Source organism: Motacilla alba, chromosome 1A (genome assembly GCF_015832195.1).
Source record: "Motacilla alba alba isolate MOTALB_02 chromosome 1A, Motacilla_alba_V1.0_pri, whole genome shotgun sequence".
Taxonomy (NCBI): Eukaryota; Metazoa; Chordata; class Aves; order Passeriformes; family Motacillidae; genus Motacilla; species Motacilla alba.
The window spans coordinates 13986198-14008323 of NC_052031.1; the positions used below are offsets into that span (position 1 = coordinate 13986198).

A 22126-nucleotide genomic window follows, 5' to 3' on the forward strand; every position below is an offset into this window, starting at 1 on the left:
ACTTGAAAATACTTGTTGACTTTCGCCTCCCACCCCCTTTTTTGGCAGTAGCTTGGAAATGTCTGTGGGCTTGGGTGGAGGGGAGCAGCTTTTGAAGGAGAAAAAATACATCTGTTTTCACAGTCAGTAAAAAAAAAAGCTCTGGTGAAGTCTTGTTCTTAATTGTAGTTCATTATTGTAGAATGTGTATCAGAGCTTTTATTCTGTCATTCATGTATGGAATAAAGGCCAGGTAAGTGCTCTGAAAAGCTGCTCCTGTATCCTGTTTTTTTTTCTGGGGAACCCACCAGTGAATCCTGGTGCCCTACTCTCAAAGTAATGAATGTTGACCAAAACCATTGAAACATTTTATTTAAGAGCTATTACAAGTACATTATTCCATCTGTCAGTAATCATTTCAAGCATTCTCAGTATCAGTCATACTGCAAACTGGTTCTGATCTTGCTGGTTTTTGCCAAGAATGATGTTGCTTTGTGCATATGCTCAGGTTGGACTCTCTGGTTAGGGAGTTGTCACATTAATAATAAACCTGAAAAGAACCTGTTGCAAACAAAACATGCTTCTTGAATTCAGACAGAGAAGCCTCAGAAAGACCCGCTTTGTTACACATTTTCTGCTCCTGCAGCAGTGTGTTCTCTAGATGTCACTGGTTAAGCGTGAGCAGTGGGATCTTAAATGTGCTAACAACATGTCTTTTATGTTTGTATCACTCAGGCTGTGAAGTTTGAGCCATATCATGACAGCGCATTAGCCAGATTTTTGCTGAAACGTGGTTTGAGAGTAAGTACTTCAAAATACAGCCACTTTATGCAAAAGTTGCTGGCATTATTAAATCCCTTTGTCAGGAAATGAATGCTAATTTGTAATGTTTTTCCTTACCTGTAGAACAAAAGAATTGGTCACTTCTTGTTTTGGTTCTTAAGAAGCGAAATTGCCCAGTCCATGCACTACCAACAGAGGTTTGCAGTCATCCTTGAAGCCTACCTTAGGGGCTGTGGAAAAGCAATGCTGCACGATTTCATGAAGCAGGTTCAAGTAATTGAATTGCTGCATAAAGTCACAATGGAGATTAAATCAGTTTCTGCAGAAAAGTATGATGTTACTTCTCAAGGTATTTGCTAACAGGCATTTCTTTGTTGTTAATATTGGTTTTTTTCTCTTTGAGTATGAAAAACTAGGCAGCAAATTGTACTGTTCATTAAGAAAATTTGGGGATAAATTGCTGTCAAAGGGCATCATTTTTACTTTCTTTAAAATGTGAGTGTAAGTTAATAATGATTGAACCAGTAATAGATTTGTTTGCTCATTTCACCCCAAAAGGGGAAGAATATCAATGTGCTAGTCACCCAGTATTTTCCCAAACTTTGGCTTATCTTCTTGAACCTCAAGCCATGCCAACTGGGAAACAGATAAGTTCTTGTACTTTAGCTGAATGCCAGTGCTGGAAAAAGACACAAATATTAACTGGAAATTAAAAGTTACACTTGCCAAGAAATACAGCCTTCCTCTAAACTCTCACTAGAAGATTTTTGGCAGGAAGATCAGGGAGGAATCCAGTGCAGCCTCTGCTATGCCATGGAAGTAGCTGGTGGATCAGGCGTGAATATACAGGGTGTGGCTTTGAGGAATCCTGTGAGACAGATGTTGTATTGTTATTTCCAGTTCTTGCAAGCACTGCTTTGGAAGCCACAGTAGGGTTATGCAATGCCTCTTTACCTCTGGGGTTTGCCTGCCTTTCCCCCCACGCCAACTTTCTTAAAAGCTTGTTTATCCTCATTCCTGTTACTTGCTTCATGTTGGGAGTAAGTGCGAGAGGACGTATGACAGTATTGGAATTCTGAAAGCTGTAGAGAGACCACCTTTGCCTGCATGTTTAGCCTGGTATGCTCCAGGCCAGGAAGTCTTTGGATGGGAAAGCTTTTCCACTCTGGTTATGCAGAAGTGACTATGGTGGTGTTTCAAAAGAGATTTTAAGAAAATATGCATTTATTCTCCAATATATAGTGTAAAATCTGTTATGTTACCACATAGTGTGAGTTAAGGGGCTTACTGAAAGCCCATATAAAACACTGTTTCTAAACAACTTCCTAAATTTTTCTTAAAATATTCTATAACCAAAATGTATTTAGTCAGAATTGCATATTTTAGAAAGAAGCTATACAACCTTGCAGATGTACATGTCTGTAAGAGCAGTGGATTCCATAATACCTTATCTTTGAAGGATATGTGGGCAAAGAAGAAAAGCTTCAGGAGAAAGCAATCATATTAACACCCACGAGGTTTTGAAGTTAAAGAATCTTTGGATGTAATGTACAGCAGAACACTGAAAGATGACTTATATAATTGACATTTTCACTGGATAAGGCTTCCTGAAACTTTGGAGTGTCCTAATAATGCTATATCTAATGTAACTTTTTCTCTGATTATTGAGGACATAATTTTTTCTACAGGCACCCTCTACTTCTTATATTTTTTAAAATGTATATCCAAAATTTATTCTGTAGGTTATTGCTTCTTTTTTGTCCTGACATTTCTAAGTTCATCATTGCTCATATTTTCAGTCTGAATTTTTTATCTTGTTTCATTTCATTCTGTCATGCAGTCTCATCTTATTCTTGTATATGTATTTCTCCAGTGTTTGTGGATTTTCTGTAAAGAACAAATTCCTTCCTGCTAGGTCCATACTATTCCAGTAGCAAAGATGTTGTCAAACTGTTTCTTTCAGTTTTCACTGTAATCTCTTTGCTTATATTTGAAGATAGCAAGTAATAATAAATAAATAAATTCATAAGATGATAATATTACAACTTGCATGGGATGATCTGCTTTCATCACCCTCTGAGCTAGATGATTTGTTTCCCAAGAATGTGTCTGTGCAGCTGTTTCATGGCTTAAAATGCATAGTACCTTGTTCTTAAGCCAGATCAACTTGAAAGTGGTTTTAGCAAGTACCTTTACTTGTGTCTTAAAATCAGCTATTCCTAATCTTTTGCGGCTTCAGTTGGTTTGTTTACAGTTTTCAAATTACATTACATTACATTACAATGAGGAGACTTACTGAGCTAATGGTAAACTGCAACAATAAACTATAAACAGTAACTTTCCTAGATAGTTTTCTAGGAAATCTATAGTTACATTATAGAAAGCTGTTTCATTATCCAAGTTACTACAACTTAGGTGCTTTTGAGGGGGCAGGGTGGAGTTGTTAGGGTTTTTTTTTGTAAGCTTGGTTTGTTTTTGTGTTATTGTTTGTTTGGGATTCTTTTAAGGTATTTTTTTAAGTGTCTAATTTTAAAGTCCACTTGTTAGCTCCTGTATATGGCTGCTAGATTTATTTTTTACCAGAAGAGATACCGTGTTAGTTACCAGGCACTGCTAGTAGTTCTTTTCTAAAACCCTCTAGGACAGGTGTAATATTTGTGTTCTGTGAGTTCTCAGCCAATTTTTACCTCGACTTTCTTAATTTGATAGCAGTGTTTGAACTGTCCTGATTTTTGTCTAATGTACACTAAGAGCCCAAAAAGTCTGTGTCCTGGGCTGCATCAAAAATAGCATAGGCAGCAGGTCAAGGGAGGTGATTCTGCCCCTCTACAGGGCCCCTGTGACACTCCATGTGGAATACTGCATCCAGCTCTGGGCCACTCAGGACAGGAAAGACATGGATCTGCTGGAATGAGTCCAGAGGAGGGTCACAAAAACCGTGACAGGGCTGCAGCACCTCTCCTGTGAGGAAAGGCTGAGATTGTTGGGATTGTTCAGCCTGGAGAAGGCTCAGGAGACCTAACATCAGCCTTCCAGAGTTTGCAAAAAAGGTGGGGGACCAACTTTTTAGTATGGTCTGTAGTGATAGGACAAGGGTTAATGGTTTGAAACTAAAGGAGGACAGATTCTGACTGCACATAAGGAAGGCTGCTTTTTTTTTTTTTTTTTTTTTTTATGATGAGGGTGTTGGCACACTGGAGTAGATTGCCTAGGGTGGTAGAAATGCCCCATGCCTGGAAGTATTCAAGGCCAGGTTGGATGGGGCTCTGAGCAAGTTGAGTTGAAGATGTCCCTGATCATTGCAGGGGGATGGAACTAGATAGCCTTTAAAGGTCCTGTACAACCCAAACTAATCCATGATTCTATTGTAAGTATCCAGGTCCATGTTCAGCCTTTTCAGTATGATTTTTTTTTTCACTTTAATTTTTATCTCCAGAATTACTTTACATCTATATACATCCTCTGCTGTGTGGCTACAGTTTCTTTTAGGACAGTGTTCAGGTCTTTGCCCTAATGCAGGGTAATCACCAGAGTATTGCTTATGCAATACTGCTGACACTCACTAGCTGAGGTGAAAAAAATACATCATGCATTGTATAATCTGTACTATTCTGAGTTGAAGATTCAGGAGCTTGAAGTTTTATTAATTAAAAGATTGTGTTTAGATATGAACATTAAAATTCTTGTTCATATAAATATACAGCAAATTTTCTTCTTACAGGATTGTGAGATTAAGAAGGCTGCACTGTGAAACCAGTTTTAGGAGGATAGGAAATTCAGTGTCTCTGTAGTTTGTCTCCTTATGGTCACAGAATAATTGATTCCAGGAATTCAAAAGCCACGAGTCTGTCTGCGTTTCTTGTCAGTTATGAGGGAAAATACTTTTTGATGTGTTCCACTGTGTTTTGTTTTTTAAACAAAAGCTGACATTTTAATGTAAACTCTTACTGTGCAGCTTTTCTAATACTGCAGAGAAGGCACAAGACTTCTGAGGTGTTTGAAGAGTTTACATTTAGGTATCTGAAATGACCCTGGCCATTTATAGTGCAAGTTAAAGAGTTTTCCTCCATTGCTTGAATCAGGAGATCCAGGAGGAAAGCAATTTAAAATGGCAGCTAAACTGAGCTTTTTAGCTGAAGTATAATGCTCAACAAGTTTGATTACCTATAACCTTTTTGCCTTCCAGTGTTTGATTTCATTGTGTTTTCTTTCTTGTAATTGCAGTTATTGCACAGCTGAGACAAAAGCTTGAAAAATTACAGGGCAGCAAACTTCCAGAAAGTTTTAGAGTTCCATATGATCCTGGGCTAAGAGCAGGAGCACTAGTGGTAAGTATATTCTGACTTTCTACAAATCATTAAAAAAAAATATTTGCAAGTATGTGTCACATGGTAAACAGTTTGCTGATATGTCAAAAGGTCTTATTTCTGTGTGGACATATTGACATTGCATGGACTCAGTAGGTTTTTGTTCCCAGAGCTATTATTATTTTTCTAAATGTAATAACATGCCACCATGTGCTAAAAAAATTGCAACAACCCATGAAATCCTAATCATTAAATGGCAATTATACTTTTTCTTTTTCCATTGGTTGAATACAAGATTTAACTAGGTAGCTGACTTTTTTTTTTTTTAATTAAATAACTGTATAAAACTTTTATCTGATTCAGGGGCTTTGGGATATTCAGTTTCCTTTCTTCCAGTTACTTTCTCTGTCTTATCCTGATTCATATCTGTCACTAAGGTTTGGGTCCAGATCTTCATCATAGTGACAAAAACATCTGCCTCAGCTTTTTCTGATTTTTCAGTATCTCTGTGTTGGTTTTGTTAGAAAGTACATTATGATTTTGTTAGAAATACATTAAGAAACACTTGGGTTTTTCTGTATTGCTGCCTTCAGTTTTGTGGTGAGATTGCAATTGTGTATGTTGACTCAGAGTTAAAAAAAGATTCATAGATCAGCAGATGTGTAATGAGAGGAAATTGGATCATGCATCTAAAATGCAATGTGAGGTCTGGGTAAAGAAGCACAGTCAAGATCCTTGGACTCATTTCATGTGGAGCAAGGACCCTACAAGGAAAGACCCTTTAATTTTCCCCTATCTAAGGACAGACAAACCATCCAATTTAAGGAAAAATGTTCAGGCATTCTCTAGATATGGCCATGTTTCTGTTAAATAAACCTGTGCCTTGGGAGACAGGCTATGAGCTAGTCTGTCTTCAAGCTGAGAGAATGAAACACCTCTCAGGTGAGCATGGCTGAAGCAGTGTCAGCACACAAGCCAATTCAGACATTTCTTATTCAGAAGTAATTTATGATTTCTTAAATACTATTTTCTTGTTAGTATTTTGTATATTCTCTTTAGTCCTCTTTTATTTTTTTTTTCTTTTGGTACAGGAATCATCAACAGCTTGACAGAAAGTAGGTTTTAAAATAAAAAAGATTTCTCTGGATTTTCTAGTTTTCTTTCACTTAGGAAATATTCAGTCTTACCAGGACTTTCCTAGATGAACAAAACAATAGATTTACAAAGAAAGGTAGCTATGTCCAAAAATCACTGGGTTAGCTTCTCTTTTTCCAAACTATATGAATAAAAAAACTTGGTAAAAAAAAGCTTCATTTAATGTTCATTCTAACTAGTACTGTTTGTCCATAATCTTCAAAACCTGAAATTTTTTAAGTCTAAACGAAATATTAGAAACTCTGATTTTGCTTCTAATAAGGTCAAAGATTTAAAAAGTTCTTTCATTTTTGAAAATAAGGATGGTGAAAACTATTTTGTTTTAAACTGCAGGCTCAGAATTTCAATGGATGAAACATGAGTATACTAAAATACTCCTATACCATGAATTCTGTGTTCTCTCAAACACAGTGACGTGCACTTCCTTTTTTTTTTAATTTTAGATGGCTTTATTGTACATAGTAATGTTCAACAATGAATCAGGAATTCCAGAATAGAAAGTAAGACATACTACAGTTGTCTTAGCACAATAACTGAAAAAAAAAAACCATTTGAAATACTGAAGTTGCAGTTCTGAATTTATCAGTATTGAAAATGTAATAAAACTAAATGGGGAATCTATTATCTTATGAATGATTGCATTAAATTAGTTTCAAAAATGCCATTTTCCCCCATGAATTTGAAGAAATTACTAAGGGAATTGAATCAAGCAATCTGGAGTGTAGTTGCTAGAAGTCAGAAGGGTGGATGATGTGGTAAATTGCGTTGGACAGTGATTGTTCTGGTTTTGCAAAGCACCTGTCAAAGTGCTGTTGTGAAGGTCCGTATTTTCCAGTTTTGTCAGAATCTCTATTCCTGTTTTAAATTTGTCTGAAGCAAGCTAAATCCAGTTTTGGAGAGTTAAGATACACTTTTTCCTTTATAATGGACAGTGGTTAGAAGTTATGCAGGTTCAGGGAGACTTTGTGTGGCAACTGACCTGCATCCTTTACATGTGCTTTCAGTGTGTTGCTTGTGGTACAGCTGAGTGGAAGCTGGTAAACTATTTTGTTAAAAAGGTTTCTTGGGTTGATGTTTGCATCAGGAAGCAGTAAATGTGTCTTTTACAGATAGAAAAATGTAAAGTAATGGCATCCAAGAAGAAGCCCCTCTGGCTTGAATTTAAATGTGCAGATCCAACAGCTCTGTCAAATGAAACCATAGGCATCATCTTCAAACATGGAGATGACCTCCGTCAGGACATGCTAATTTTACAGGTATGAGAGCTAAATCTTATAAAGAATGACATGAATATTTTAAAATATTTTAAAATCATGTTACTTTTCCGAAGTTTGTATACCTTGTCTTCACTGTCCATATGAAATGCAAGGTTGTCTTTTGTATTGAAAACTCTGTATGGCAAGGCTCTGTATGGCAAGGCTCTGTATGGCAAGGCTCTGTATGGCAAGACATCAACTCTGGATCATCTTTGTAGTACTGTGTTATGGATTAACCCTGGTGGGATGGAAAAAGAGGAAGAGTAGGGCAAGAAAACTTCTGAGTTGGGCCAAAGATGGCTTAATAAGCAAGGAAGTGGAGGAACCAAGGAAAAAAACGAAACAAGGTTGGTGCTAAGGCAGTCACTCCGCATCCCATGGGTGGAGCAGTTCCCAGCCAGTCCCTGCACAGAAGATGGTTAACCTACACAACCCCTTGCTCCCTGTTTTATTGCTGAGCATGTCATCGTTCAGCGTGGTATTTCTTTGGTTGGTTCAGATCATCTGCCTGGTTGTGTCCCCTCCCAATCTCTTGTACAGCCCAATCTAGTCACAGAGAGGGGGTGAGAAACTGGCAGCCCTGGCACTCAGCAGGCACTGTTCAGCTGGGATACAGGGACATCAGTGTGTTCCCAGCTCTGCTTTGGTCACTCCCTAAACCACAGCACACTACAAGCTGCTCTGAAGAAAAGGAGCTTCATCCCAACCAGACACAGTGCATACTGTTACCCTGGTATTGCCGTGGGTCTTCTGGGCAGTCTGGACTTGGTGAAGGGAAGGAGAGATCTTGACTCCATTTCAGAAGGCTGGTTTATTGTATTATGATATATATTACATTAAAAAAGACCACACTATAACTATACTACAAAGAACAGAGAGAAAGATTCATCAGAAAGCGAGATAGGAATAGAAAGGAATGAATAATAAAGTTCTGTGACTCCGAGAGAGTCCGAGAGCTGCTGCCTCCTCGATTGGCCACCAAGTAAAAACATCTCACATTGACCAATCGAGGAAGCACCTGCTGCATTCCTAGCAGATAACAAATTGTTTACACTTGAAGCTGAGGCCCTTCAGCTTCTCAGGAGAAGAAAATCCTAGCAAAGGGATTTTCATAAAATATCACAACTACACCCTGGCTTTTCCTGCCATATGCCATACATATTTCACATTTTAGTGTTCTGGAGACAGAATCTTACTTAGTGCAAGATGGCCTGTTTCTCTGATGAAGTGTTTTTATAATTTATTTATGCAACAGGTAAAGTTAACAAATGAAAAATCAGTAGCTAGTGTCACTCTAGTTTCAGACAACTGGTTTGTTAGGGCTTTTGGAGGTATTAATGGGGAAAAGTGGGCATGCTTACTAACACATTCAATCTCACCTTATGTAGAAATCAATCAATATATTTATTAATACTTTATAGAAGAGTTAAGATTTCCTGGTTGCAGAACAGGTGAAAAAATACAAACCCTGGTTCTATAAATGATTATCTTGAATGGCTGCCCACTTTCTGTATTTATCTCTTAATCAAATAGTAAAGTAAGTTTAGCCCCATCTTAGAAGTCTTAGAAGTGTTATTTGTATGTGCAATCTGTAGTGTTCAAATAATTTGAAATATCATGGCATATCTGTTTGTTTTCACTAGATTCTTCGAATTATGGAATCCATTTGGGAAGCAGAATCCTTGGACCTCTGTTTGTTGCCATATGGTTGCATTTCTACAGGGAACAAAATAGGTATGTGATCACACTTACTGTGATTAGAAATTCAAAATACCATATTTACAGAAGATCTGGGAGAACTATTCTAATATCTGCTGTAGTCCTGAGGTAAACAGCACTTTATTACACTTTCTGTGAGCAGCCTTCAGGTGCATCTTGGCAGTGGTTTCTGCCCTTCCTTGAGCTGTAGCACAGCTGTTTACTGGCTGTGATTCCTGTGCAATGGCTTGGCTGGTGCTGCAAGCCCCTCTTTAATAACAATATTTAGTGTGAAACATCAGTGAAGGTGAGTGACTTATTCAAGATGTATTTTAATGTGTCGATGGGAATAAAATAAAGAGCGAAACATTTATATTTTTATCTGACCTAAAGCTTCATACCCTATTCCACATAAAAGCAACAGCATCACTTAACAGGGTACTCAGGTAATATTTCTCACTGGGCAGAGTGCACTCCTGCAGCAGAGATAATCAATTTTTCAGAACTTGTGGTGAAAGAAATCAAGTAAGAAATCCCAATAAAATTAAGACTCTTTATAACTCTTCAATATGCTTATGTAATGTTCTTCCTCTCTAAAATCCATTGCCACATAAAATTTTTTAACGTCCTTTTGATTTTGGGATATCTCAGCAATGCAGAAAACCCAAACTCACTGATAAAATACCTGGTAGTGTGACATAAGAGAGTTTCTTTTCTCCTAATATAAATGTCTTAAAATTGAATATTTATTGATAGAATTTTAATAATAAAGGAAATGGAAAATTGTACATCAAAATGCTAACTAACTATAAATAGAAGGAAAGTTGGTGGGTTTTTCTTCTCTAGAGATGTTAAACCTAATTTTATAGAGAACTTTTTAGGATCTGATTTAATTTTGTTTAAAATTATATCAAGACAATGTAATGTATTGAAAAAATGAAGGAAGGAGAAATTCTGCCAGTGACTCTAGCATTTTCATATTTGAGTTACAGATTTCTGTTATTGTTTCATGAATTCTTAATTGATTCCCCATTCTTTTGTCTCAAGGAAATAATATTTGATTTTCCTATAGGCATGGGAGAGATGTAAGAATTTAGCATCCTTTTAGCACTACAGTAGGGGCATGGTTAATCATATTAACACTGCTGCTTGGTTTGCTGAGAATACCTGCAGCCTAAATTAGTAATGCCCAATGTGGCACACTTTGATGTAGAGCTTATGCTTGTTTGGAACAGAACCAAAGAGTAGTGGCATGCAAATGTTCTGTCACAATATTCACATGTGGTCTTCTTCCAGGCTGCTTCTTCCCTCCCTCTTAATGCTTCCATGGAACTTGGGCAGTTTCTGTGTATTGACACAAGGACAGTGCCCCACTCTACACTGAGCACAGGGAAACAGGTGTCTGACATCTGGGGCTGGCACCTCCTCCTGTGTAGAGCATTCTCATTCTGTTAAAGTCATTGCATCCAGTCTAGTTTGTAATTTTGGATGCATCTGTCCTCTCCACTGCTGCTGCCAAGCAGACCTCTGTAGGATGGACATTCTCTTCTCTGTATCACTGGTAAAAGGTCCCACCCTGCTCTCTTTCCCTTTGACATGTCCATATGTTCCTGGCTCTGTGAGGCAATTACCACTACTTGCTGTGCAGCATCACCGTCAAAATCAAGAAGTTCAAGCTGCCTCTTAGAAGAGTCACCACAGAGCTCCAGAAACACATTGCATGGTGCATTTCCTGCTGCACTCCCTCCCAGCTGAGAACTGCTATCCTTGGCACCTCCTGAGCCAGCTCAGCTCCCCCGCCATCAAGGAGCTGTTGGCCGGTAGAGGGAGATTTGTGAGCACAGGCAGGGAAAGCTTTTTCAACAGCTGGAATGGGAGCTGGAGCTCACGCCCGGGAGAAAAACAACAGCTTGACAAGCAGAGATCAAAATGCAAGGCTTTTTTATTTGGTGGTCTTGGTGGTGGGGTTTGGAGGTCATATTTCCACAATAGTTTTATGGCAAACATATCCAGGCCCCTGTAAAGACAGAAGAAAATACCTCTGGGCGATATTCAGCTGTGAATTCAGCCATGCAGAGAAGGCAGGAAGAGATTACTCTGACCTGTTGTTACTGTGTTGTTACTCTGTTACAGGAAAATTTGTACATAATTCAGTAACTGCAAACGGGTGGGATTATGAATAGAAAGAAATTTATCTGGTTCAGACAGAGTTAAATTGAAACCGACTCAGAAGCTGCTTTGAATTGTTTTGGAGAGAAATGGGTATTTTTGTTTGCCTGCTGATCTCTGAATTGGAGCTGAAGCTAGAAGATACTGTTGAACTTGAACCAGAGGGAAAAAAAAATTCCAATTACCAAATAAATTCAATTAAAATCTGACTTTCCCCCATATAGGCATGCCCAGTCTGGACTGCATTTGCTAGTCTTGGCTACAGTGCAGGGTTACGTTGCAGCCTCTGTTTCTGCATTTCCCTCTAGCTTCCTCTCTGTCACATGCCATGCTGGCACAAGCAGGACAAGGCCCTGTTTCTGCATCATATTGCTGTGATGTGCCAGTGTGCCTTGGCAAGGGTCTGTTCGGTTTAGGTACAGACCCCATGGCCCTGACAACCAGAGCTTTCCACCAGCAATCCCAGTGCTGTACCTCGCTGTGCACTGGTATTTCTGAGCTTTCTGTGTATATGCATACTGAAGCTTAAATTGGATTTACTGCAGGAGGGCCAGGTCTATTCCTTTGTCACAGACCTGGCAATACTTGCATCCCTAAACTGCAGCAAAAAGAAAGCTTTTCTTCAGCTCCTTGTATTTGTTAAATTGGAGAGAAGCTGGGGAAAATGGGAATTGGGATCAGGACAGGAATATTTCCTCTCTTTGGGAAAAGCCTTATGCAGTGAGTCCCCACTCATCATGTGATACATCCATTTTAAAAGAGGAGGAGTTTTGATGTCAGGCTCTTTATGAACTCTGGCTGGTTTCAGCTGGGAATGAACAGGAACCATTGCTCCTTGTCAAATAAATTTCTGCTCACAACTTTTGGAGATCTGCAGTTGGTTTTTAACACAGTTTAAAATTTAATTTTGAATATTTTTAATATGCTTTGATAAAAATGTAATAACTTCTTCTAACCTTTTCCTTATTTTCTAAAGGAATGATCGAAATTGTGAAAGATGCTACAACAATTGCCAAAATTCAACAGAGTACAGTTGGGAACACTGGTGCATTTAAGGATGAAATACTAAACCAGTGGCTCAAGGAGAGATGCATGATTGAAGAGAAGGTGAGTTCTTTGAATTTTTAGGATTTTTAATTGCACCCTACTAATTTAGGAGCATTGAGCCCATATGTTTGTGTTTGTTACTTGTGGGATTTTGAAAAATCCATTCATTTGCCCTGCACTCAGCTGTGGGTGTGTGTGAACGAGCCTTTAGCATCCAGCTGGCAGCCAAGCCCGTGAGAGACAAGATGCTTCTGAAATCACTCCTTTATCAATGGAAGTTAGAAGTGGTACATGAGGAGCAGGTTGAGAGGACATCTAAGAGCACTGAAAGGCAATGTGGTTTTAGAGGATTCAGGTGCAGGCTTGGGTACTCACAACTCCTTTGCTTGTGTACATCCACTGACCTACTACAGCTTTCTGCCACATTTTTTTCTCAGAATGTGTGAGCTGCTCTGTGCTGCTTTTTTGTGCTGAGGGATGGAGCCAGCGCAGGGGGTGCAGTGCAGGGCTGTGATCTTGATCTCTGCTGTGCAGTGGTGTATTTTATAAGACAGTTTGCCTAACTGTTGATACATTTCAACAGAAAGGTACATAACTTTGAGAAGGATTGCATTTAGTGCCTAGCATTGAAGCATTTAACATCTCTAAGATTTATTTTTAGTTTCAGGCAGCTGTGGAAAGATTTGTTTATTCTTGTGCTGGATACTGTGTGGCAACCTTTGTGCTTGGAATAGGAGACAGACACAATGACAACATCATGATTACAGAAACAGGTGGGTTGTTTTTTTGAGAATTTCATAGATGTGCAGACTGTCTATACTTCACTAGATTTATGTTTCATTTTAACAAATAATGCATTTAACAATAAATGAAGAGACACAAACCAGTTCTGTCAGCAGTGCTTACAAGGTCAAGTCCTCCTGTAACATTGAAATGTCTTTTCACCCCTGTTGGCCTTCATACAGGCTGGAGATATCTATCATTAAAAATGCCATTATTTTCCAAGGAACAGTTTGATACAAACTAAGTCATTAGAAATGTAAACCACATTTTTTTTTACTGTCTACATCTGAGGTCTGAACACCAAAAAACTTTATAAAGCATGCGGCTGTTCATCTATCTGATGTGTGGCTGTGATTCTCACAGTGTTCAGTTGAACTGAATTCTGTCAGAATTCAGATGTTGCTGGACTGTTTTCACTTCTGAGGAATGTAATTGCTTTGTGTACTGTTGTAAAAATTTTAGGAAATAAGTGTACATGGAGTGTATTTGTTTACTAAAATCTGTGGGATGGTTATATCCTCCTGAAGAAACTCACAGGTTTTTTGTACTATAAACTTTGGGAGTTACTTCTGTAGCTACACATTGTTTAATCCTTAATTTTACTTACCTATGGAAAGAACCCCTGAACAATCAGTACATATGGAGGAGTTTTATTTAGTCTAAAGAATTCACTTTTAGTTTCACGATCATCTCACTTCATAATTGTGAATTATAATTCTCTCTGGTAAGAGATGGAAGATGGTTAGAAGGCTGGATATTTATTATTGATTATATTAAAGTTTTATCAGTTGAAGGCTGGAGAGAAGAAGTACCCTGAAGGCAGAAATTATCTAATTGAAGACTACAGTAAAAAGTTCAGCAGAAGCCCTTGGGGAAAAAATGACTAAGAAATGTTTTAATTTCAACATTATATATAAGATAATGTGGTGGTGTTCCCACTGGCAGAACATGAGGCACAGGTCAATAGACAGGGAAACTGAGAAAGAAGGGTTGTTCTGTTGTGGTCATGAGCAGGTTTGCCTCAGAGTCTTTAACAGGATCTCTCTTGAGCCTCAGGAGCCAGAAGGATCTCAGTCTGAGAGGTCTGCAGAGAGTCAGATTTGGTAGGCTGGGGGAACTTCAAAGCTGGCTTAAAATCTGGAACGTTTAAGGATATTCCACCTACATATCACTGTTAAGTATCATCTTATATAATTCGATGTTTTATCTTTTTTTTATAAATATGCCACTACTACAAATCTGTGTTTTTAAGTAACCATACTCTTGTATGCCTTTCCTGAGTGCCAGTGAAAGTACTAATATGGAGAGTAGCAGCGCACTCCAGTCCTGTAGGTGTAGTGACCCTTAAAAGGAGAGGTTTTCATTGCTTTTGTGGGAACTGCTGCCCTGCTGCTCTCTCAAACCTGTCCAAAGGGTGACAATGCAGACTTTGAACACACAGAGTGGTTTAGAAATCACTAGTGAAGGTCTGTGAGGAGAAAGCATGCTCTAGTCAATGACATTTGCCAAGGAGATGGGTAGTGCCAGAATCCCATGGGTATTTGAAACGTTATTCTCAAGCCTTTTCCGTGTAGTGATGCTCTGATTTTTACGGATATGAGACACAAGCTTTCCTTGGTTGATTTTTGAAAAGCTGTGAGAGGATGTTTAGATAGTACAGCAGTTCTGCCAGACTTTTAACAACTGCCAAAGATAAACAAAAAGCACTTTTGCTAAGAGGACAGAATTATTTATTTCCCAAAATAAAGGTAAGAAAATAGTCTTTTCTGCTGAATTTAAGAGTGAACATATATACCCAAAAAAAGGGGTTGGAACTCCTGTGAATACACTTAAATGTTCTTAGCAGTTTATTGTATTTGTCTGAATGTGGCTGCTTCTTCTCTTTATGAAGGTAACCTTTTCCATATTGATTTTGGCCATATTCTTGGGAATTATAAAAGCTTCCTTGGAATTAATAAGGAGAGAGTTCCTTTTGTGCTGACTCCAGATTTTCTGTATGTCATGGGAACTTCCGGAAAGAAGACAAGTCTCCATTTCCACAAATTTCAGGTAAAAGAATGAGAATCAAACTGCAAATCAATTAAGCAATGGGTTTTTTACCCTCTAAAATGAACATTAGTGCCTTGATTTTCAAAGATCTAGGCTCCTGGGTATTATCTTAATAAAATGTACTGAATCGTAATACAATTCCGGGATATTTTAGGCCCAGCTAAGAGAAAAAAAATATCTGTACAATTATGGGAACTAGAATTCAAACATTCATAAAGGCACATTGAAAAGCTCATTAGCAGCAGACCAGATAAGCAGTTCTTTCTTTGTTTCTTGTCTTGATTGAAAATACTTCGCAGAGGGCTTCAGTGTTTGTGCAATTAGAAGAAACTCATGGCTCTAAGCAGAGCCTGTGTGGAGTATGAGCAGGTGTGAGGCATTCGTCAGCTGGCTTGGCCAGTGTTATTCCCTCCTGATTCTGCCCTGGGGTTCTGGGGCTTGGACTGCTGCATCTGAGTAAAAATCTGTAGCGACCCTAAGCTGTCTCAGATGGTGGTTTGTGAAGGGGATGGATAGATTTAACTGTGAAAGAAATGGCATTAAAATCTGTTCTATTGCTTCTATTTGAAATTTAGTGCTTTCAAACCAGTTGTGATTATTTGAGCTAGTGTAGAATCTGATAAAAGAGGGAGTTTAGCATGCAGTTCCTATGTTTAATGAAATTAATGGGAGCATGACTGGTCAAAAGTACATGTATGTCTGAGGTCTTTAGCGACTTTGAGTAAAGTGTCTGATTTAGAAAGCAGGTTCCTTATAATATAAAAAGAAAAATTCTTCTGCAGAGTCAGTCAAAGCCAAAGCCTGAATTTCATGTTCTGGATTCCTTGTGGGTGAACTAGTTCCAGTATGGAGTCTGGTTTTCCAAGCAGGAAGAACCTCATTAAGGTTCTTCCTGGTGAATGGTGACTATGTCCCTTTGAACACATATGCAGTTCCTTCAGCCTTTTGTCTCCACATGTGGCTGCATCTCAGTGCTTTTACTCACTCATCCAAAAATGAGTGTTCCCCATTTTTGGGCTGGACACATCTTGCAGGCTTCCCTGCCAGGGATGGGGATCCATTTGGATCCTCTTGCAATTCCCACCTTATGGTATTCTTATGTTAGGACAAATCACATTGTCCACCAGAGACAATCAAAAGGGAGAGGCCTTGTGTGGAGAGGACCCATGTGAAGAAGAACCAAAAATCTTTGGTTGAAGTCACTGCCCAAACTTCTGAAAATAATTAAAGAACCAGCTGCAATCTTTGAATCTTCATTTTTGCCAGGACTGCCTTTATCACAATGGAAGTGTTTTGAAGGAGACTTGTAGATCAGAAGATGTTAGGGTGGGGTTTGCCATGGGTTGGAACTACTGTGGGAAGGGAACTACACGGGAAGGGAATGCTGAGCCCATGCTCTCAGGGAAGCCTGTGAGCTGTGCTGTGTACAGCAATGATGCTGTTGCTGCAGCTGTAAGTCATGTGCAGGTGTGGGACTGAAACACCAGTCCCACTGTGTGTTACTGTGGGGTATGTAATTTCAAAGAAGACCTCTGTTATAGAAGCAGAAAATGGAAGTATGAAAGTGTGCTAATGAAGGATTGAAAGGTGTCTGCAGTGAGGTAAAATTGTTTTCATATATATGGATCATCCAGCTCTTTAGAGAGGATCTGACCTTTACTTCAGCAGCTCAAATACCAAAATCAGTCAGAAGTAAGTACATCATGCCTCCATCATGGAGTCCTGGGTTTGACTAAATAAATTTTTTGTTACTCTGGTACTAATTTCTAAGTACTGCTACCATCCCTCTAATGCACAGTTTAGGAATGCTGTGATAGCAGCAATGTCATTTCCACTAATGTCCTTAGCCAGATAAAAGGTGATTACTGTGCTTTTACTGTTGTGAGCTGTGATGGTGATATGAGACCTGGGCATTTTAAGTGACATGGTTTAGGCACAGACAACAACAAACTGACCAAAAAATGTAAGTTCATGAATAGTTCTGCTGCAATAGCTACTTTTTATATATCACTATTGCAGTAGTACATTAAAAGTCTTTTCTGTCTCAAAGACCAGTAAAAAATAAAATACTTCTGTACAAGGAAAAGAATAACACAGAGCAAGATTTGCATCGCATATTTGGCTATAAAAAAAGGTATGTGATTTAATTACGTGGCCAGAGTTTAAAAAAACCCCAAAATTGTAGTTTCCCTTTTCGGTTGACTTGTTTCATCATATTTCCTAATATTGAAGGATTCATTCAGTCTGCCTGCTGACTCATTCATGTATTAATGGAAAAGTCTCAGCATCTATCCTTCATTAATTTTTAAGAACATCTCTCATTATTTTGTACTTCACTACATTATAACAGTTTGTACTTCAGAAGTCTCCTTTGTTTTTTACAGTCTTTGGTGTTTTTATTAACTTAATAATCTACTTTTATAAAATTTTATTTCTTTGTTATTCATTGGATGTAGTCCATGCAGATGTGTTAGCCAGAACTCATATTGCAGATGATGGAGAAGGTTAAAATGACAAATAACTGACTAAAGTTCACTGCAGAGGAGTGAATTTATTTATTTGACAATCAAATACATGAGATTTTGTAATTAAAGGTGACAGAAATTAGAAGGGTACCCAGTTCATCACTGAGGAATACTTATTTGCAGTATACTGTACAGGGAAGGGATGGCCTATATAACAGAACTTGGACATTTTCTATTATAAAAATGCCTGGATTTTAGGATAATAATAATTAGGACAGTTCCAGGCTTTCAAAATTTTTTTTTCCTATTGGGCAATGAGATTTTGGTTTCTCCTCAGCTCCTCTCATTTTGCCTATGGCTTTAGATGAGTTAGCAGCTTTCTTCTTAATCCCACAGTAAGCACGTACATGCCGTTGACACAAACCTGTCTGGGCTATTTTTGGTTCTGGCCGCCTCTCTCAGAAGTGTAAAAATTCCTTTTCTTGGAAGATACTAATGCAAAATCACATCCAGTTCCTGTCTGAATAAATAACTGTAACAGGCAGATGCAGATTTTTTAAATCTTTTGAATTCCTGGAAGGCCTGCCTTTGAGATGCAGTGATACCAGGTTTTTCTTGACTGCATAATTGTTTTTCTGTCTCAGACACTCAAAGCAGTGAGATACATCATCCATACAGAAATGTAAAACCTTCTTTGATATAACTATAAAGACCTTTCATCTCTTTCAAGGGTAACAAAACACAGACTAACTCTTGTAACAAGATTTCTCTGTTTGAAGTTGAGAATACATAAGTAAAATTTCTTTTAATTTTTTTTTTCTCCTGCTATAATGGAGAGAAACTATTCCCTGTGGTAAGGTGATGGTGTTTTCTATTGTAAACTGTGCTTTGACCATTGCATTTAATCTTCTGCTGTGCTAGAACTAAACTGACACTGGTGTTCATAAGTATGATCATATTTTAGAACAGAATTTATTTGGGAATAGAGTAAAAGATTTAAGTTCCCAGGCAATACTAAAAAAAAAAAAAATGTACAGACAGATATTCAATGTATTACCTTCCTTCCTTAGTATTTTTCTAACCTGTCTAGTTGGGTGTCCTGGCATTGCTGATGTAAACAGTGATAGATGTTAAGATTATTTGTGTACTTTTTCCTGTTTCAGAGAGAGAAAAAAACCATGTATCTTGTAAAAAATGCCATGTTCTAGAGAGTTGTTGGGATTTGTTGGAAGTTTATATTAAAATATTTGGATTTCCCAAGTGTTATTCAAAAGCTTAATATACAGCTGTTGAAAGGTTAAATTGAATATTTAATTGGGTAAAAAATTAGCATTACTTCAGCTTTGGTTTAAATAATAACAACCTTCTTGGAAATATTTTTCATATTTTTACATTACTGCATTGCAGACCTTATTTCTAGTTGATTGATGTCTTCATTGCATTGTTCTTATTTCTGCTAGTAAATGAGTTATTAATTTAATATAAGAAGTAATAATTTCAGTTTATGTAGTGGTTGCTGAGCAGGAATTTAAAGCATTGCATGTTTTTCCAAGCTGCAGAAATGTCATTCTTCTAAAAGTTCTGTTGTTAAGCACGGATTATTTATACATGGAAATGAAAAGCCTATAAAAAATGCCTATGGAATCCAGAATGACAGTGCATAGTGATAGAAATCCTCCAGCAAGGCAGAGTGCCTGAAGACTGGAGCTGTCAGCTAGCAAAAATCCTTAGAACACCAAGCCTGAAAATCTTCCCTGTTAAATAATCCGTCACCACTGCACAGTTAATAGGCATCTATAGAAAATGAAGAGCAATCCCCTGGAGGTGCTGCTTTGTTCAGTATCACTTGCCAGCCACAGCCTTTAAATGGGAGCATCCCAACAGGAAAGGAAGACAGTGAATTATTGCTGTCTCTTTTAACAGCCACAGAAAGAGGTTATATGGTAGCGAAATTCTTCTGAAGTTCTGGTGAGGCTAAGGTTTTATGCTTTGGTAATTAATGTAGTATTAAGAGCTGTTTGTTGTACACCCAAACAGTTCTGGTTGCCCCAAGCTGTGGTGAATGAAGTTATACTGAGCAGCAGGTGCAGAAGTTTGTGTCACATTTCGACTCCGTTGAATGGCTCTGTTGGGTCTGCTGTCACCGACACTCGAGTGATTGAATGGCGTTGGTTAATGAGAGTCCTGTGAAATTCCTGCACCATCCCTCTCAATTCATCTCCTCAATTAACAAAAAACTCTTCTCTCTCACAGGATGTATGTGTGAAGGCTTATTTAGCTCTCCGACACCACACAAACCTGCTGATCATCCTGTTCTCCATGATGCTGATGACTGGAATGCCCCAATTAACCAGCAAAGAAGATATTGAATATATCAGGGATGCACTGACAGTAGGGAAAAGTGAAGAAGATGCCAAAAAGCATTTTCTTGATCAGATAGAGGTTTGCAGAGATAAGGGCTGGACGGTACAGTTTAACTGGTTTTTGCATCTTGTGCTTGGAATCAAACAAGGAGTAGAAAAGCATTCTGCTTAATATTTTATGTAAATTAACTGTGGGTGTGAATAGGAGGTTAGTGAACCTACATATTATTTCTGAATTATGAATAAATGAGCAGTCAAAATTGCCTTTACTCTTCTGGCAGCTTAAATGGATCTTGTGAAAAGGCAAGGACTTTATTCTGCCCCTCCAGAAGATCTTCCTGCAGATAAGATTTTTTTTCCATTTGTAACAACACTTCAAGTTGCTGGATTCTTTTAGGTTTTTTTGCATTTTTGGTTTGGATTTTCTTTTTTCTTTCTTTAGCAATAATTTCAGATAAATATAAGGAGGAGGTTGAGTAAGATGATAACCTACAAACTCCCTATGACCTTAATTGTTCGTGAGGGTCAAGTGCTTCAAAACCAGAAGAATTTATATAAAATCTATGGTTATAGTGAAATCTTTGTAGACAATCCATATGTGTCTCAGGATGGTGTAGACATGAGTGTTCTTCATCTACATCATTCTCTTTTGTCCCTTCCTCAACATTTTGTCTTTTCTGGATTTTTAATACGTTGTCAATAGAAAAGAGCTTTGGCTTTGCCGTTGAAGGAATTGCCTTACTATTACTGTAACCTCCTGACACAGACAACCAGTTTTAACTGCCAGGAGAACTTCATAGTTACTGGGAAGTTCCTCAGATTTGAAGGTTTAATTTTGAAAGTTTTTTTACTGTACTTTTTACTGGGTAACATCCATATTATATTACAGATTATATTCTTGGTGTAAAGTTATTAAAATTCCACCTGTGTAGGAAAAGCTTTGTAGAAAAAGCAATGGTACTTCCTTATCCCTCAGAGAAGGCTCCTTATCTAAGAGTAATTGACCCGATACCAAATATCTGAGAAACCCAAAGTTATTTATTCCTTGGTGATATGTTTTCAGGATATACCTAGAAGGAATTAAATGTAATCTTTGAAGTTGTGTATATTTTGCTATTTATTTTTAAATTCCTGAAGAAACAATACTACTGAAAAGCTATTTATGAAAGAAAAAAAACCCCTTGTCTTTAATTTCAATATTTAAACTTAAAAGAGGAAAAAATGGTCAGTGTTAAGTAGAATTTTAACTCTCTACTGTAGATTGTCTGCAAATCAAGTCTGCCTATGGTAGGAAAGGAAAAAGACATATAGCCTGAATTAGTCTTTGACTTGAATTATTATGGTATACTTCTTGCTAATTGATTTTTACCAAAGAGAGAAGATGGCTTATAGTATTGCTTTTTTGCACTTGTGCCCATGTAATTTCTTCCTTCATTGTAGTGTTACATGGGCTTTACATTGCATATAAATGATTGACTGAATTTTAAAATTCTGTTATCATTTGCTTTGATCATTTCACAGAACTGTTATGATTTCAACTTCTGCTACTACTGAGTGCATTTTTGAAGGATTTTTAATAAATGTACTGTAATTGGTGTCTCAGTTATGAGATGTAGCCAATCTATTCTTGAAATGTAGATGTTTAATTGTTTACTGTGCACAAGTATTTTTGATGTAAATGGTAGACTACAGTTAAGGAAATCTCTAAGGTTAAAATGGTGACTATTTTGTTATTCTGTTACATTATTATTCTGTGCAAGATAGCCTTTAGATCATACTGAAATATAAATGAAATGGTGAATATTGTCTGTAAAATGATATTTTTAGATTTGTATTTTATAGATCTGAAATAAATTGATATGTTCTATTAATTTGATTATTATTAATGAATAAGCAGCTTAGCCCAAAATACATGTAAATAATTTTAATTCAGTTTCTTAAAGAATACCTCATCTCAGTAAGAAATCATATTCAAAGTCCCACTCAGAGGAATTGTTTTAGTTCCATATTAATAACTCTGTATGATGTCAGATATATTGAAATTTAATAGTCTATAGTATTAGAATTGCAAT

At 37.5% G+C, this 22126-nt stretch overlaps 1 protein-coding gene across 3 annotated transcripts in view; it reads left to right on the forward strand.

Annotated features, from left to right (window-relative positions):
* PIK3CG (phosphatidylinositol-4,5-bisphosphate 3-kinase catalytic subunit gamma) overlaps positions 1 to 21925 on the forward strand; it is a 33225-nt gene extending 11300 nt beyond the window's left edge. For all 3 annotated transcript variants that reach the window (XM_038154426.1, XM_038154425.1, XM_038154427.1), the window contains exons 3-11: positions 715 to 780; positions 886 to 1111; positions 4987 to 5090; positions 7334 to 7480; positions 9124 to 9214; positions 12324 to 12454; positions 13056 to 13167; positions 15069 to 15226; positions 19945 to 21925. In XM_038154426.1, coding sequence (XP_038010354.1) covers positions 715 to 780; positions 886 to 1111; positions 4987 to 5090; positions 7334 to 7480; positions 9124 to 9214; positions 12324 to 12454; positions 13056 to 13167; positions 15069 to 15226; positions 19945 to 20226 — 1317 coding nt within the window. In that variant the 3' untranslated portion in view covers positions 20227 to 21925. The remainder of the gene's footprint in view (positions 1 to 714; positions 781 to 885; positions 1112 to 4986; positions 5091 to 7333; positions 7481 to 9123; positions 9215 to 12323; positions 12455 to 13055; positions 13168 to 15068; positions 15227 to 19944) is intronic.
* Positions 21926 to 22126: the final 201 nt, after the last annotated feature.